Source organism: Elaeis guineensis, chromosome 5 (genome assembly GCF_000442705.2).
Source record: "Elaeis guineensis isolate ETL-2024a chromosome 5, EG11, whole genome shotgun sequence".
Classification (NCBI taxonomy): Eukaryota; Viridiplantae; Streptophyta; class Magnoliopsida; order Arecales; family Arecaceae; genus Elaeis; species Elaeis guineensis.
This window is the reverse complement of record NC_025997.2, coordinates 127,550,440-127,565,318: the sequence shown is the minus strand read 5'-3', so window position 1 is coordinate 127,565,318 and position 14,879 is coordinate 127,550,440. Positions and strand designations below refer to the sequence as shown.

Here is a 14,879-nt window from a genome sequence, read left to right as displayed (position 1 = left end):
TGGTTATAGGTGGTTTTATAATCAAATCCTTACACTTTATCCCTGTAGGTTTAGAAATATCCGCGATAGGAAAGATGACATGCTCATACATTCTCCGGTAAGCATCCACTGTGAAAAATTCAGATACATATGTATACACTGACTAATGCTTCCTAATTATCGTTGCACATGCATGTCAGCAAGGATGACCATAGACTTGCCAATACCTGCATGAACAAGTACGGGTGTTAAGATTAACTTCGTATAGGCAATCTGCGACTACTTCAAATCGCTTCATCTTCAATATTCATATTTATCAGCTCCTCAATCTTAGAAACTAGATATGTCTGCCATTTATGAGAGCGATCACGTCTCTCATGCATTAACTCCATCATCTTATATCGTAGCATGCCTACCATAGGAGTTATTGGAAGTTGTCATGCCTCTTTTGCCCAATTGTTAAATGACTCTACCACATTAGAGTATATCTCCCTATATCGCTCTCCCTTAAATAGAGCATTTGGCCAGTGATCAATATCTGAGCCACGTTCAATCCATTCACATGCTTTTAGCGAAATCTCTCTTATGTCACTAATATAACCAATGAATTGTGATATCTGTAGTGCATAAGCTGTGCTATCAAGTAGGCTCAACATTTTTTCTCTTTGTGCTGTCGATAACTCATCGAGCTTTTTCTTGAAATTCTCTTTTAGATGCTGCAGACAATAACCATGGGTAGCATCAGGAAATTAAGTCCTCACATCCTTTGTCAAGTCTTTTACTCTATCTGAAATAAAACATAATTGATGATAGTAAGGATCTTCATTGTTATAAATTACATCATGGAGTTTCTCACAAAATCAAACTCAATTGGCATCATTCTCTGCACTAACAATAGCAAAAGCTAGTAGAAACATCCCATTCTCAGCGTCAAGTGCCACTGTTGAGAGCATTACACCACCATATCTATTAAGGATATAGATTCCATTCATGAACAATAAAGGGCGGCATCCACTTTTGAATCCAACTAAACATGCATGAAAACATATAAACACCCTCTCAAAATGTCCATCTGGATACTCAAGTATAAATAAACTTTCTGGATTAGTCTTAGCCACTGCTTTACCATACCATCGCAAGAGATCAAATGATGCATAATCTTCACCATGTAATGCAACTCTAGCAACCTCTTTACCAAGATAAGCTTGCCTGTAAGGAAGATGAATGCAAAATCTTTTTGAATATCCTTCTTGATATCAATTGGTCAATACATTGGTCTGTCTCTAATTTTCTGAAGCACTATATTTGCAACTCATATTTTCAATGCCTTTGGATGTCCGACCCTCCCAATGCCACTGCTGCAAGTATACGTGTTATTGAATATTTTGATTTTGAAAGTCTCTTGCTGCCCAACCCTTAATGCATGCAGTCATCATAAACAACTTTCATTGATGCATCTGACAGTAACTCTTAGTTTATCATTCTTGACGAATTGATAATTTTTATTATGGGCGATTGAATAAGTTCTTAGTGCCTCCTTAAAATGAGTTGCATCTTTAAATAACTGACCAATGCCTGTTATGGCATTCTCCCATGATCTAGCTAATCGAAGGCCGGATGTAGATGTAGAATCTTGGGATGAAGCTGTGACTGTGAGAGCCATACTCCCAACATCTTATGGACCAAGTATGCTATCAAAAATATGAAATAATTACTGTGGATAATGAAATTTGGATGAATCAATTAATAATGAAAAAATTTAAAGAAAAAAATTTTACCCCGACTCAATTAGACGAGTTGATTTTGATCTATTATTAAGATTATATTGATCTCCATATTGATCTCTTTTGACGGAGATTTCAGTGCAATATGAAAATCAAGCATGCGTTGGACATCCCCATCATTCTTGAGTTTAAACATAGAGTTTTTTAGAATGGAAAGCTGATATTTCAATATCAGAATGTCTTTATCTATGTCCCACCGATTGCATATCCCATCTGTAATTTCATCGAATGTGCTCTTTCGGTTCACCCTCAATATATTTTTTTTTGTCCGTATTTTGCCACCACTATATGATAATCCATCTACAGTTACTTACTTTATGAGTAATGTGTAGTATAACATATTGATAAAGAGAATATGAAACAGATATCAGTAATCCATCTACATATCAAGCTATTAAATAATATAATAAATAAATATTTAAAAATATATTTAACTTTTTATTTATATAATAAATAAAAAATACTATAAATAAAAAAAGGGAGACTATATTTTTTTTTTTTTTTGGTTTAAAGATGAGTAACAGTATTTTGGAACTAACAAAATAAGGATAAAAATAGATCACTTGAGATCGTGCCACGGATCCAAAAAATCATAAGAACGATAGAGAGGTCGGAGGAAAAAGAAGAAAAATAGGAAGGAGAAGAGAGAGGAAAAAATAGATGGTATAAAAGAGATATTACCACCTTCACTGCTGGTAGAGATGGAGTGAAAAGGTTCAGTGTCAAGTGCCACTGCTGAGGACGGCGACGGCGGTAGTGGATGTGACGTTTAAAAAGGGTTTCACTTGAGGAAGTTAGAAAGACGGCATTTGCAAATAATCCAAAAATTCATGACTAAGTAAGTTTCTGCGGGATTAATATTTTCTTCCGAAACCATCCAGGCTATTTCGGTCATTTGAATGGACTTAAATAGTAGCAGAAGGTAACAATAAACCGTAGGAATCTAAAAATACATCATTAGTAGTTTAAAAATATTTTAATTTAATTAAAAATTTAAAAAATTTAAAAATAATTTTGAATTAAATTACGGACTGATAGATAATTTTTTCTAACTTTTATCTCCAAAATAACCAGAAAGCTTTGCGGCAACGGTCTTTGTAGTCTCTCCCCACACATTTCCTTTCCTTCTCTTCTTCATTTTTAGCAAGGAGGTAGTCTCAGCTCTCTCCTCTCCTTCTCTCTTTTGGGTTCCCATCAACCCAAGCCGGCAATGGTGGTCTTCTTCACCATTAAGACTAGTACTATCACAACTACACTGTTAGCCCTGGCTGATCCCCCATCGCCTACGGCGCCTCCGAGGAGCTCGGCCCCTTCCGGATTCGCCCCGATGGCCAGACTCTCTGCCTCAATCCCCACGCTTGGAACAATTAAGTACTTCCTCATCAAAGCCTATCAAAATGAAAACAAAGAATGGAAGTGTTAAAGATCTTTTGTAATTGCATCAGGAAAAAACTTCAAACTGTACTTTTCTCAAATGTGCTTATTATACGAAGACAAACAACAGACCGACGGACACACACAGAATAACCTGAACCGAAGTGCTATATTTTATGTTACTCTAGCAAGATATGGACATGAATGACAGTAATGTTAGATGTCTTGTAAGATGATAGTAAGTTTTAAGTTTATCTTGTTAGTACTTCCAGATATATATTAAGTGATCTAGGCAACAGTAATTTATGTTTATATTTTTCTAGCTAACGTTGGAAATTAGAGCATGGGTCCTCTACGGTACCATGAAGCACCGTATAGTGCGGTGCATCGTGCGTGTCATTCATCATATGATGGATGATTATATGTGGTTATGCGCATGTGTACACATCATTCATCGCATGATGAATGGTGTATGCAGTATATCGCATCGTGCAGTGCACTGCAGAGGATCCGTGGTCTGAAAATTAATGGATTAACAAAACTGTCCTGGAAAAGTAAGACAAGACTCACTGTTTCCAGTAATCTCTTTGTTGTCTAGAATTTGGAATTAGAGTTGAAAACCAAGGGAAAGAATATTATAAGAGCATAAATTCTTTGCACGAGTTATTGGTATTAATAGTAAATCCACAGCTGGTAGTCACTAGATGATGAATGATGGATTAAATTGTATGTTGCTTGATGATGGATGAAGATGATTTTCACAGATAATCTGTGGATTGTGCGAATGATTTCCAACTCGTAAACCGCACCAGCTTCTCATGCTGGTTCTAACTACTTGTCTTTCAACCGCACCTTTTGACAGTGGAGACGCAGATTCTGTAGTCCCTGTGACTGCAACCAGATATTCGATAGATGCGTTCAAGCTCCCAGCCCTCATCAGCCGGTATCCATGGCATGACCATGGAAAGGTCAGTCCAAAAAAGCCTTCTTCAGAAAGGCCATCCTTAAGCCAATAAAATTAGCCTGCAGATTCCATTTCATGAGCTAATTGCTTTCTTTTTTTTAAAAAAAAAAATTCTTTTCAATCCTTTGCCAATTTTTCATGTGATAGGTTGGTGGACGGAGTCAAGTATATTAAGGTCTCACCTTAGTAACCATCACTGGAACAGGACATGAAATCGCCCTCAACAAGCTCTGATACTATTCAGACATTTCTTACAGAATAAGATGATGCCCAGCAGCTATCCTCTTGGAATAACATAGTTCGAAGCGGCAAGAAAAGAAGTAAGCTTTTATAGAAAGGAGAAATTATATCTTACAGCGCATTCAAATTATTTTTTAAATTCCATTTAGCAATTCTTGCAGGAATTGTGGAATTTTTAGCAGCCAATGTACCATACAAATATGAATCAAGGCTGGCCAGAAATAAAAAAAACTGAAGAACAACTTGTGTCCCATTGGGTGCCATTGTATGCATGCGCCTTCATTTATGCATGCGTTCTGCATCGAATTGAAGCCTTCAGCGAGAAGTGGTGAACTTCAGCACAACATATTTCTTGTACGTTCTACCATCCAGCAATGCAGTCCAAGCCATTAGACAAGTTGCGGAGTTGCATATTTCACTAAATAGAATTGAATCTAGACTCCTAGGCTCAAATAATTCCACCAGCAGGTACTCATAATATGTCAGTCAGCAGTTTATTATGTGCGAAGAATATTCACTATTAGTCCCCCAATTAATTTTCAGAAATGAGCTTGCCACCAAATGAAGACAGTACAATCTCGACAAGAGGGGCACTGCAGTTAGAAGTATATCGATCACAACAGAGCTATTTCTCATTTTTATTCCTGCATGCATCATTAATGCTCCGATTAACCCTCTTATGCATTCGCATTCGGTGGAGAGGTCCAAGTTATCAACAACAGGATTTGATTTGAAATCAATTCTTAGCTGAGGGTAGCAATCCAGGTGAAGAAAGAAATGGAGAATAGTGTGAAGCAAAAAGTCCCCTGAATTCTTTGTGCTGTGTCTGCTGCTTTATTTGCCTTGAGGTTGTGGGGTTGTTAATCCACATTACTTGATGTAAACATATATCGGCACACATATGATATCCACAGATGCATTTCTTTTCAATTGAATTTGAGTGAATCCTTGCTAGGACTCTTCTGTCATATAAATGGACACATACATAAACAACAAAAGTAGAATCTCATCTAAAATGATCAATTAAAATTGGGAAGTATCCAATTTGAATTGACATGTAAGCAACAAGATTCACTAAAACTTAGTAACAGGAGAAAAAATTTATAAAAGGAGTTCTGCAACTATTAAAGATGGCATTGTAGACGGCCACTATAGCCTGTATCAATCTGTTTCATCCTCCATTCAATTTTGAAGCAGATTTTCTTTCGTTCCAGTTCTTAAAGAAAAAGAGAGAGGAAAATAAAGAAAAGGACAATGCAATTCTGGTCCCAACCTCAAGCTGGTGAAAGTTTAAGTGTTGGACCCCCAGCCTTTCTTTTTCCAACGCCACTGCAGCCATTTCCCCTCTATCCTCTTTATCTCCCTCTCTTTTACGGGCTGCGGCCTGCCATTTTTTTGAATTGCCGCCCCGTTTTTTCTTTTTCTTTTTTTTTTGTCCCCTTATTTTCCTAATCATATATGGCAGTGGAAAATTGGAAACTGATATCAATATTAAAAAAAAAAAAATCCCCCAAGATGAGGCCATTTCCATTTTGCTTTAATAACTGTACCATATACGCACTCCGTTTCATCCTTCTTATTAATGCTTCTGCAAGTAGGTGTCAGACTCTTTCCTGCGCCATCAAGGCAGCCTGAAGGCAGTTTTGGATAAAAGTCCTGAATCTTCCATTTCCCCTGTACCTCGCTTCTACACTCTTGTCCTGCTTTGCCACCAATCCTTACCTTCCACACGATAAACACATCTCCTGCCGTGACACGTGGATGCACAGCCATGCCACCTCTCCCCCACTTAACGTGCTCCACGGGGCGACCGCAACGCATCTTTCCGGGTACATTCCTTCAACCTCTCTGACCGGCCGGACACTGCAGCAACCCTCGGATCCCTTCGTCCCGTTTCCTCCGACTTCGCTCGCGAATTTGGTTTCTTTTTTTCCGAACCTCTGTCTCGGTAGGTGATGGCGAGGGGAAGCTCGCAGACGTCGTCGTCCCCCGGGGGGACGGCGCGGCCGACGACGGTGGGACCGCGGGGGATGCCGGCGGGGATGAGGAGGCGGAGGCTGGGCGGCGGCGGCGGAGGGGGATCCGCTGGTGGGGGATTCGGCGGGGCCGGGGGGAGCAACATGCTGAGGTTCTACACCGACGACGCCCCCGGGCTCAAGATGACGCCCACCGTCGTGCTGGTGATGAGCCTCTGCTTCATCGGCTTCGTCACGGCACTCCACGTCTTCGGTAAGATCTACCGCTACCGATCCTCCGCCACCGGCAGTTCTTGATCCACCGCCGACGGTGCCTGCGGCCGAGCCGCGCGAGCAACACACGTACGCGGCTGCAAAAGACCAAGGTCTTATGCTCTGTCTTCTTTCTGGGAAATTGTCTTTGTTTGGTGCTTTAGTTGGAAGTATTCCGATCTTAGGATTAGAAGAAGAGAGCTTAAGATTCTTTGTTTTTTTTTTTTTTTTTAAATGAATGCATTGAGGTAGGTTGATCTTTTTCTGTTTAATTTGCTAACTTTTTCTTCAAAAGATCCATCTTTTTGATTGCTTTAGTAAATCTGCTACAAGGGGTTACTCTTAATTTACTCAGACTAGTGTTACATTTGATCGAAACGACAAGAGGGTTACATTTGCTTGAACTAACGAATGGCATTCAATTACCATCTTTCAGCTTTAATAGGCTGGCAGGAAACTTGTAATGGATTTGATAGGTTCCCCTTAAAAACAAATAACAAATAAATCCACCAGGAATGCTTATTAACAATCGCATAAAATAATAACAATGGATGAAACAGTGTTAATGACACCGTTATATCTGCTTCCTTTCAAGCCAAGAATATCCTTGTCCTGCTCTGATATCAGTCTTCTTGGTAGCCTGGAATGTATACTATCTCAAAACAAAGTTAAATTTGATTTTTGAGAGGATGTAGTTATCAGAATTCTCATTTTGATTTTGCATTTCATCTGCTAGATTTTAAACCTGAATGCGGCGCTCTCTTTGATTTCTTTAGTGGTGAGTGAGCTCTGAGGCAGCACAAATCCAGTCTTTCTTTCCATTTTAACTCATTGGAGTGTTAAGTAGCATGCTGCAACCTAATTGCCCTTGGTTATACCCCAATTTCCTCCATCAACAAAATCTGTCAATTTTTTCATAACCAAAGGGAATAATAATGAGATTTTTGAAACAAGGTGAATGCTAGATGAATTAAAGAAGAACTCCAGGGTACCAATTCTAATAAATTAGAGAGGTAACTGCACTACTTATCATTTAGTTGAATTTTTAAGTCATAGTATTACTGTTAATATATGGGGAAGATAGTAAAAAAATGATTTATTTTTCTTTTCAGTGAAATACTGGTGAGCTATTGGTGTTGAGTAGGCAAGGATGGCTGAAGAAAGAGTAAAATAATCAATAGATTTGGGAGACCTCCTCGCCTTTGTGCTTGGAATGCCAAATAAAGAGAAAAAAAAAAATTTCTTGGTTCTTATGTCACGCCCCGAACCCAACACCCGGGTCGGGTACGTGATGGCCGCACACTCCTTAGAGCAAGCCCTAAAGAATATGCAAGGCCAAATTAAATCATTACAATCTTATCAACCATAACAATTAATTTCAATAATGATTCATAAAACTTACATAATTACAATTAACATTCCTTCAATCCTCTGATCAGGTATCAACGGTACTCTATCTATGCATCCGCTCACTCACAAATCCATACCATAGCCAACCATGGACATCTTGTAACTTTGAGAAGAAAAAGAAAATGAAGGGGTGTGAGCTTTACAGCCCAGTAAGAATTCCATATCACATCAATATAATAATATAATCTGAAAATAATGATAGGCAATATCACATAAAAGTCGATGTTCACTGTCCAGAATACTGCAAACATTTATAGATTATCTGTTTTATCAAAAGAGATGTATCATCATATGTTAAATAAGTGAAACAATTTTATTCAACGATTGTTTCATGTCTTATCTTTCCATCTTCTTCTATTATCACATCATCTTTAATCCTTTTCTTTTTGGCTTTGGCTTTAGCTTTGGCTTTGGCTTTGGACTACCAGGATCATGCGACGATCTTTTATTCGGATCGATTTCTGTGATCTTCCTCGGATCGAAATATTCATGATCTTTCTCGGATCAAAGTGGCCATGATCTTTCTCGGATCAAATCATTCATGATCTTTCTCGGATCAGATTCTTCATGATCTTTCTCGGATCATATTCTTCCACACATAAGCCTGTGGGGGCTGTCCCAGGCATAAACTCCTGGCAAGTTATTCCACATGACAAGGCCAGTCCAAACCATATTTCTTTTTCTTTTTCTTTTCATGAAATTATGATATTTAACTTCATTAATCAATTCATCTTTTGCAGTGTAATAAATATGTCATACACATAATCATGCCATCAATCGCTGATACATTTGTATTGATATAGCATACTCATGTTCAAAATCACATAAATAAATAAATAACAATATCTCAGATATAACAAATTCATCGATCTCAAATCCAATGATGCAAAATCAATGAGATAAAACCAACGGTAAAATAACATATATAATGATGATCATGTATAGAAATTCTTATCTTTACCGGTGACTGATCCAAGCACAGAAATCAATGTTCTTCTTTGATTTATAAATTTTTCTAATAAGATATTCCACTCGATATCTTATGCAGATAATCGTATCTCTTCATGACCCTGATCAAATATAAAAATCATATAGAGAGAAAATTACCGATAATCGATCTTAATAACACAGATCGAGGACCTCTCTTAGGATTAATCAAAATTAGGATTTATCTAATTATCTAGATCCTCCACTGATCCATAAGACTTCTAGAGAGAGAAAATCCCTGAAGAGAGAGAAAATTCTAGAGAGAGAAAGTAGAGAGAGAAAGTGGAGAGAGAAAGTTTCGTATCCTTTCGATGAGGCACTCATGATCTAGATCATCAGAGGTCCTATCAGGGTGACTCAATATGAATCAAGTGTTACAAATCTCAAATAGGATCGGACTGGGATCAGATCTACTGCACGAATTTCGGAGCAATCTCAATTCATCATATTTTCATCTTCAAGTTTATTCTAGGGTTCATGATGCAATCAGAGAGGAAGAAAAGATCCTAGAGAGACAAAATCCGTAAAGAGAGAGAAAAGTCTAGAGAGAGAATCTAGAGAGAGAAAATGTAGAGAGAGAAGGTAGAGAGAGGAGAGAAAAAAAGAGAGAGAAAGAAGAGAGAAAGGAGAGAGAGAAAAATTCTCTCCTTCTTCTTCTGATTTTATTTTATTTTATTTTTATTTTTATTTTTCTTTTTTTCTTTTCTTTTCTTTTTCTTTTTCCTTTTTCTTTTCTTTTTCTTTTCTTCTTCTTCTTCCTTTCTTCTTTTCTTCCCGCGGCCTCCCTTGGCTGAAACAGGGGAGGACCGTGAGGTCCCCCCCTCGGTGGCTCGGGCTCCGGCGGCTTGGCCGGAGATCCGACAACGGCGGCCGACCATGCAAGCTGGCCGGCGGCAGGGTCACCCTCCTTGTTGCCGGCGGCAGAGAAGGAAGAAAATCATAAAAACAGGGTATCCCTGTTTGAGCCCGAACCGGAAGCCCGAACCGGCACCTCGCCGGCTTCCAAAAACACCGGTGACCGGAGAATAACAAGGAGAAGAGGAAGTACCTTGTTCGCGGCCGAAACAGCTCCGGCGATCTCTTTTCTTCCGATCAACCACCACGGAAATCTCTGAGAAAAATCTCTCAAATCCCTTGATTATTTCGAAATTTTTGTTGTAAATTCCTAAAGGAGGGTTGGAGGATCTTATAGTGGAGGTTTCCTACCCTAGCCGGACTCTTTGAGTCCGATTTTGCCGGAAATCGTGAAGGAAGAAGACTCCGGCTAGGAGTCTTCCTCCTTCTCTGTTCTGTTTTTTTTTTTTTTTTTTTTTTTTTTTTTTTTGTTGTTGGGCCATCTGGGCTACAGGCCCAAGTAAACGGGTTGCTACATCTTATGCAGTAGAATGGCAAAGATTCAAAATGCCTTGCTTGATGGTCGATGAGTTAGAGGCAAATATGTTGTCTTGGTATGATAAGAAAATATTTTTTCAGGAGCCATGATGAAATTGACAAATACTTCTTGGACTAAGAAGCTTCTAGGGTAAATTTTTTTCCTACTCCAAGAGTTTAAAGCCCATAATTTTGCTGTTTGTAAGTGATTGTGCAGTTCCAAAAATTTGCTCCTTTTTTTCCCATTTGTGATTAAGCTTTAGTTTATGATACTGAGGTACGTTGGGTATTATAGTCCACAAGAAAATTCTAGAGAATAAAAGTTTGGAGAACTGTGTTAGACCAAAAGGAGTGCTACTTCAGTTGAACAGTATTTCTGAGTATGTTGTCAGAATTGAGACACGATAGATTCTTAAACTTATCAATTTAATTACCTTGACTTACAACCGGGTGGAGAGATTGATGAGAATTCTGCCAATACGTTGCAGATGAAGCACAGTTGTGCTTTGGTTTGTCCAGTAAAACATCAGGTATGATTTAGAAGGAAATTTATATTCTAAGATCTGTTGGTAAGTGTTAGACAGTGAGAAGGGGCCCGACAAGAAGGACCCAAATAATCAGAGGCTTCAGATTAGATGTTAGAGGATCAGAAAAGAAAAGGAGACCAAAATCAAAGGAGATTTGAATGTTGTGTCATCTTTGTTATTGAAGTGTAGTTTGTTTGCTCTCCTAGTTTTACTTTGTTTTCCATGGTAAATTGTGATAGGGCATGTTGCTGCATTTTGTTTTTCTTGTTGTCATCCTTTCTACTGTATGAATTGTGCATTCCCATGGCATTATTATAATAGAGGTTCAAATACACTTAGGTCACATTTGGTTCATGGTCAAAGCCAGAATCGGAATAGATTGGAACGGAAATTGGAATCGCCATATCCCACAATACTTTTGCTTCACTGACAAAATCGGAATCAGAATGAGCTTTGAATATTGAGAAGGAATAGAGATTGGATTTTGGGAATTAGGGTATTTTCGATTTTTCCTAGAATTGGAATGGAAATGCAACTCCCCTCAATCAAATCGCTGGAATGGAAGTCACTCGTTCTTATTCCTATTCCAAAGTGCAGCTCCCCTTAACGAAACATGTCTTTGGTATGTTTTCCTCACCTCGATCTAATAAGAACCCAGCATGTCTGATGATGGTCAGACATGACATTTTTTTGGTGAATAGTTTGTTAACGTGTCACAAGTTCGAAAACTAGTATGAATAAGTGCGGATCTTCAATAAAATAGTGGAGAGGGAGGGGCTAAAACCCAGACTAGTTTGACATGAGATGATTGAAGCCTTCTTTGGGGCTTTGATCATCTCACACTCAAAACATCCGATACTATTGACATGTAGAAGTAGATTGTCCTTGGTGAAGTTTTCACTAGTTCCAATTTGAGCCTATAAACTGCAAGGAAACTCAAATCTGTCAACAATGAAAAGGTTAGGCATCAGGCTCTTTTGATCCACTTCATTCATTGTCGACTCTCAAATTCTTTTTAGTCTCTCTTCCTTCTGATAATTACACCTTTCTGTCATGCCGATGATTTGCCTAAAATTGCTTTTTTAGCATGTTAACCTTGGCAGCCAATTGTGCAAGCAGATCTTCTTATCCAAAAGACATTTGCCAGTGTGCGGATTCTTCTCCAATTAACATGTTCCTGACTTGAAATTACCTCGAGACCTTAGATTTTCTCCTGCTCGGTTCCTCCCTCTGTCACTTCTTTCTTCTTCAATTAACATCTTCCTTGCTTGAAATTATTTTGAGGCCTCGGGTCTTTTCTTGCTCCGTTGTTTCCTCCATCACTTTCCCTCTTACATGCCACCAGGGCTTTTGAAAGTCCAACGTTTCTTGAATCGTCAACTTGTGGGGAGGAATGCGATCCCCCAGGGCCTCCAGCTTTATTAGTTCTATCATCAGAAATTGCTGCTTTATCTTAGTAGAATTTGTCGCGTGTGATTCACGTGGCATGCAAGTGGACAAAGCCTCAACGCGCGTTGAGACGGATGAAGCTTCATGGCAGGAGAAGGTGCGGGCTGTGATGCCGAGCCCATGAGCGTCCACAATGACATCGCAAGAGGAAATTGACAGCGCAAAGGCATCGAATGTGTTTCTTGCTGCTCCTTCTTTGTTTTGGTTGGTGAATGACCAAGTTCAAGAAGTCAATTGTGCCTTGGAATATGCTTTTTGTTTGAAGTGGAGTGTACACCACAGCTTGCTTGCCTTCTCCTTTTCAGGTTCCAAGGGATATTCGATGTTACGGGTGGCTTCCTATTGGCATTTTACTATTGAGACTTTTCTTTTTCTTTTTTTTTTTAAAAAAAGTCTTTTGGTGAGTGAGGCATCTTCTTAGTGGATTCTGGCATGGACATCCGCTGTGCTCGTGGGTCTGCCACCGCCCTCAATTGGTAAAGCCAGTTCATTAGACGTCTAGAGCTCAGGAGTCTGCAGCCGAGACTCCGGAGCTATGGTTCTTTCCATTGCTGATGATGGCTCTTTCTTCACCAAGGGTTGACAGGTAATCGACTGGTGTTTGGATATCCCCAAAATAAAGATGGAATCCTCTATTTGCTTTGCAAAACTACTATAGTAACACAAAAATCTCTCGCAGAAAAAAAGGGCTAAAAAATTTGATGCAAAGGCTCTATATTTCTCTCCAAACGTGGAAAAGAATCGTGCGCGCTCGCTAGCCTTTATTTTTCACAGTAAACATAAACATCAGCTAACCTTTTGCTATAAGATTTCTTGGTACGAAAGCACTGCCCTTTGTTTCTAGCTAACAGCTTACTATAGGGTTTGGGTTGTATCTTTCGCACAAAAGAATGATTGATCTTCTCTCACAGCATCGTCTACTAGATTGCATCCTACACAGCTCTCAAAGCATCCCAAATTCTCTCATTCATCAGCCTGTATAGGTCTCGAAGCAAAATTTGCTCGATCCATCGGTGGATTTGCACAAAAGGAGGTGAATCATTCTTTCATGCAAAAGCTCGAACCGTTACCCTTTGCCATAACATTTTAGGAGCCCTTGAATACATTCATATATGTGATGTTGCAATTTGTTTCGTGCAAAGATTTATGGCATCGAGAGATGCTCAATTTGCTCTACCACTTCACCCTGTGCATGGAAATTTTAGGCTTGCAATAAATTATCATTTTGTGGTCGTGAGTATTGTAGGGGCTCGCCAATTTCATAATCATGATTTAATAATTGAGTTTGTAATTGGAGACATCAAGTGGGCCCTATCTCATGCTTATCACGATTGGCCACCAGTTAATACATACCATCGTCTACTGTCTTGAAAAATTTTTATACATAAAAATCATAAATCACAATGCAAAAAGTAATAACTATATCCAATGCAACAAAAGTCTAATGCGGACATGATCTATCTTTTTCCCAAGATTATTGCTAGAAATGTGCATCACATAGACAATCTTCTCTTCTATATGATATTTAAGAAATAGGCATTATATAAGTAGGTTTTAGTAATTTTTGTTTTGGAAAAAAAAAAAAGGAGAGGCGAGCTCTTGATACCCAAATGAAAATTGATGCATTAGAAATTTTCTACTGCCATTATATGAATATATGGTTTCTTCGAAGATTATTTTCATTGATATTGAATATTTCATCCTTAGATCCCAGCAATATCTCTACTCTATAATATCATGTTGCATTTTTCCTGCCATAGATAGGGATAGTATTTATGAAAACGATTGTAGCATGTAAGATGAATCAAAATATTGTATAATGTCTAAGTAATCTTAGGTATTTTGCTGTTGCTCAAATATGTGCCATGGTTTATATTTAAAAAAATTAATAATTAATTTATAATCATAATATATAAATAATAAAAAATTTAGAAAGAGCTTAATAAAAAATAAAAAGAATTTGAAAAAATCTCATAAATTTCAGCTTTAGACTTTATGTACTTATAAAAAATTTATTTGAACCTGAAAGTGATTTCAAGATTTGATATAGATTTAATTAGGGTAGGCATGTGGAAATTTTTGTGTGGGTCTTTAATTAATAATTGTTCATAGCATCAATTAAAAATTCTTTGTGTATCGCATGCGGTGTAAAAAATTTATCATGAAGCATATCATTTTATTGATTGATCTACGTAGTCATCGCTTATCAACGAGTATTTAATACCAGCAATCAATTTTTTTATTTAAAAATTATATACGATGAAAATATTTTTTAAAAAATTATGAGATTCCTTCAACAAAATTATGACGTCCCTATAAAAAATATTAAACCGAAAAGAAGTATCATAATTTTTGTGAAAGAATGTCATAATTTTTTAAAAAAATTATCATAATAATATATATATATATATATATATATATTTTTTTCTCCATATGATATTTTTTTTTAAAAACTATGACACCGCTTAAGTTTAATATTTTCTACAAAGACGTCATAATTTTTATAAAAAAAATTATAATTTAAAAAAAATATTATAATTTTTTAAAAAATATTTTATTATTCAAA

The 14,879-nt window shown here is 37.7% G+C and overlaps 1 protein-coding gene across 1 annotated transcript; it reads left to right on the top strand.

Moving 5' to 3' along the window:
* Nucleotides 1-5,513: 5,513 nt before the first annotated feature.
* Nucleotides 5,514-6,920, top strand: LOC105045821 (uncharacterized). Its single transcript, XM_010924238.4, has one exon. It carries the CDS (start codon nt 6,297-6,299, stop codon nt 6,612-6,614), a length of 318 nt encoding a protein of 105 aa, XP_010922540.1. The 5' UTR covers nt 5,514-6,296; the 3' UTR covers nt 6,615-6,920.
* Nucleotides 6,921-14,879: the final 7,959 nt, after the last annotated feature.

What these genes read in the sequence shown, in the direction of transcription:
- LOC105045821 (XM_010924238.4), top strand. Translation starts at nt 6,297, where the DNA reads ATGGCGAGGGGAAGCTCGCAGACGTCGTCGTCCCCCGGGGGGACGGCG.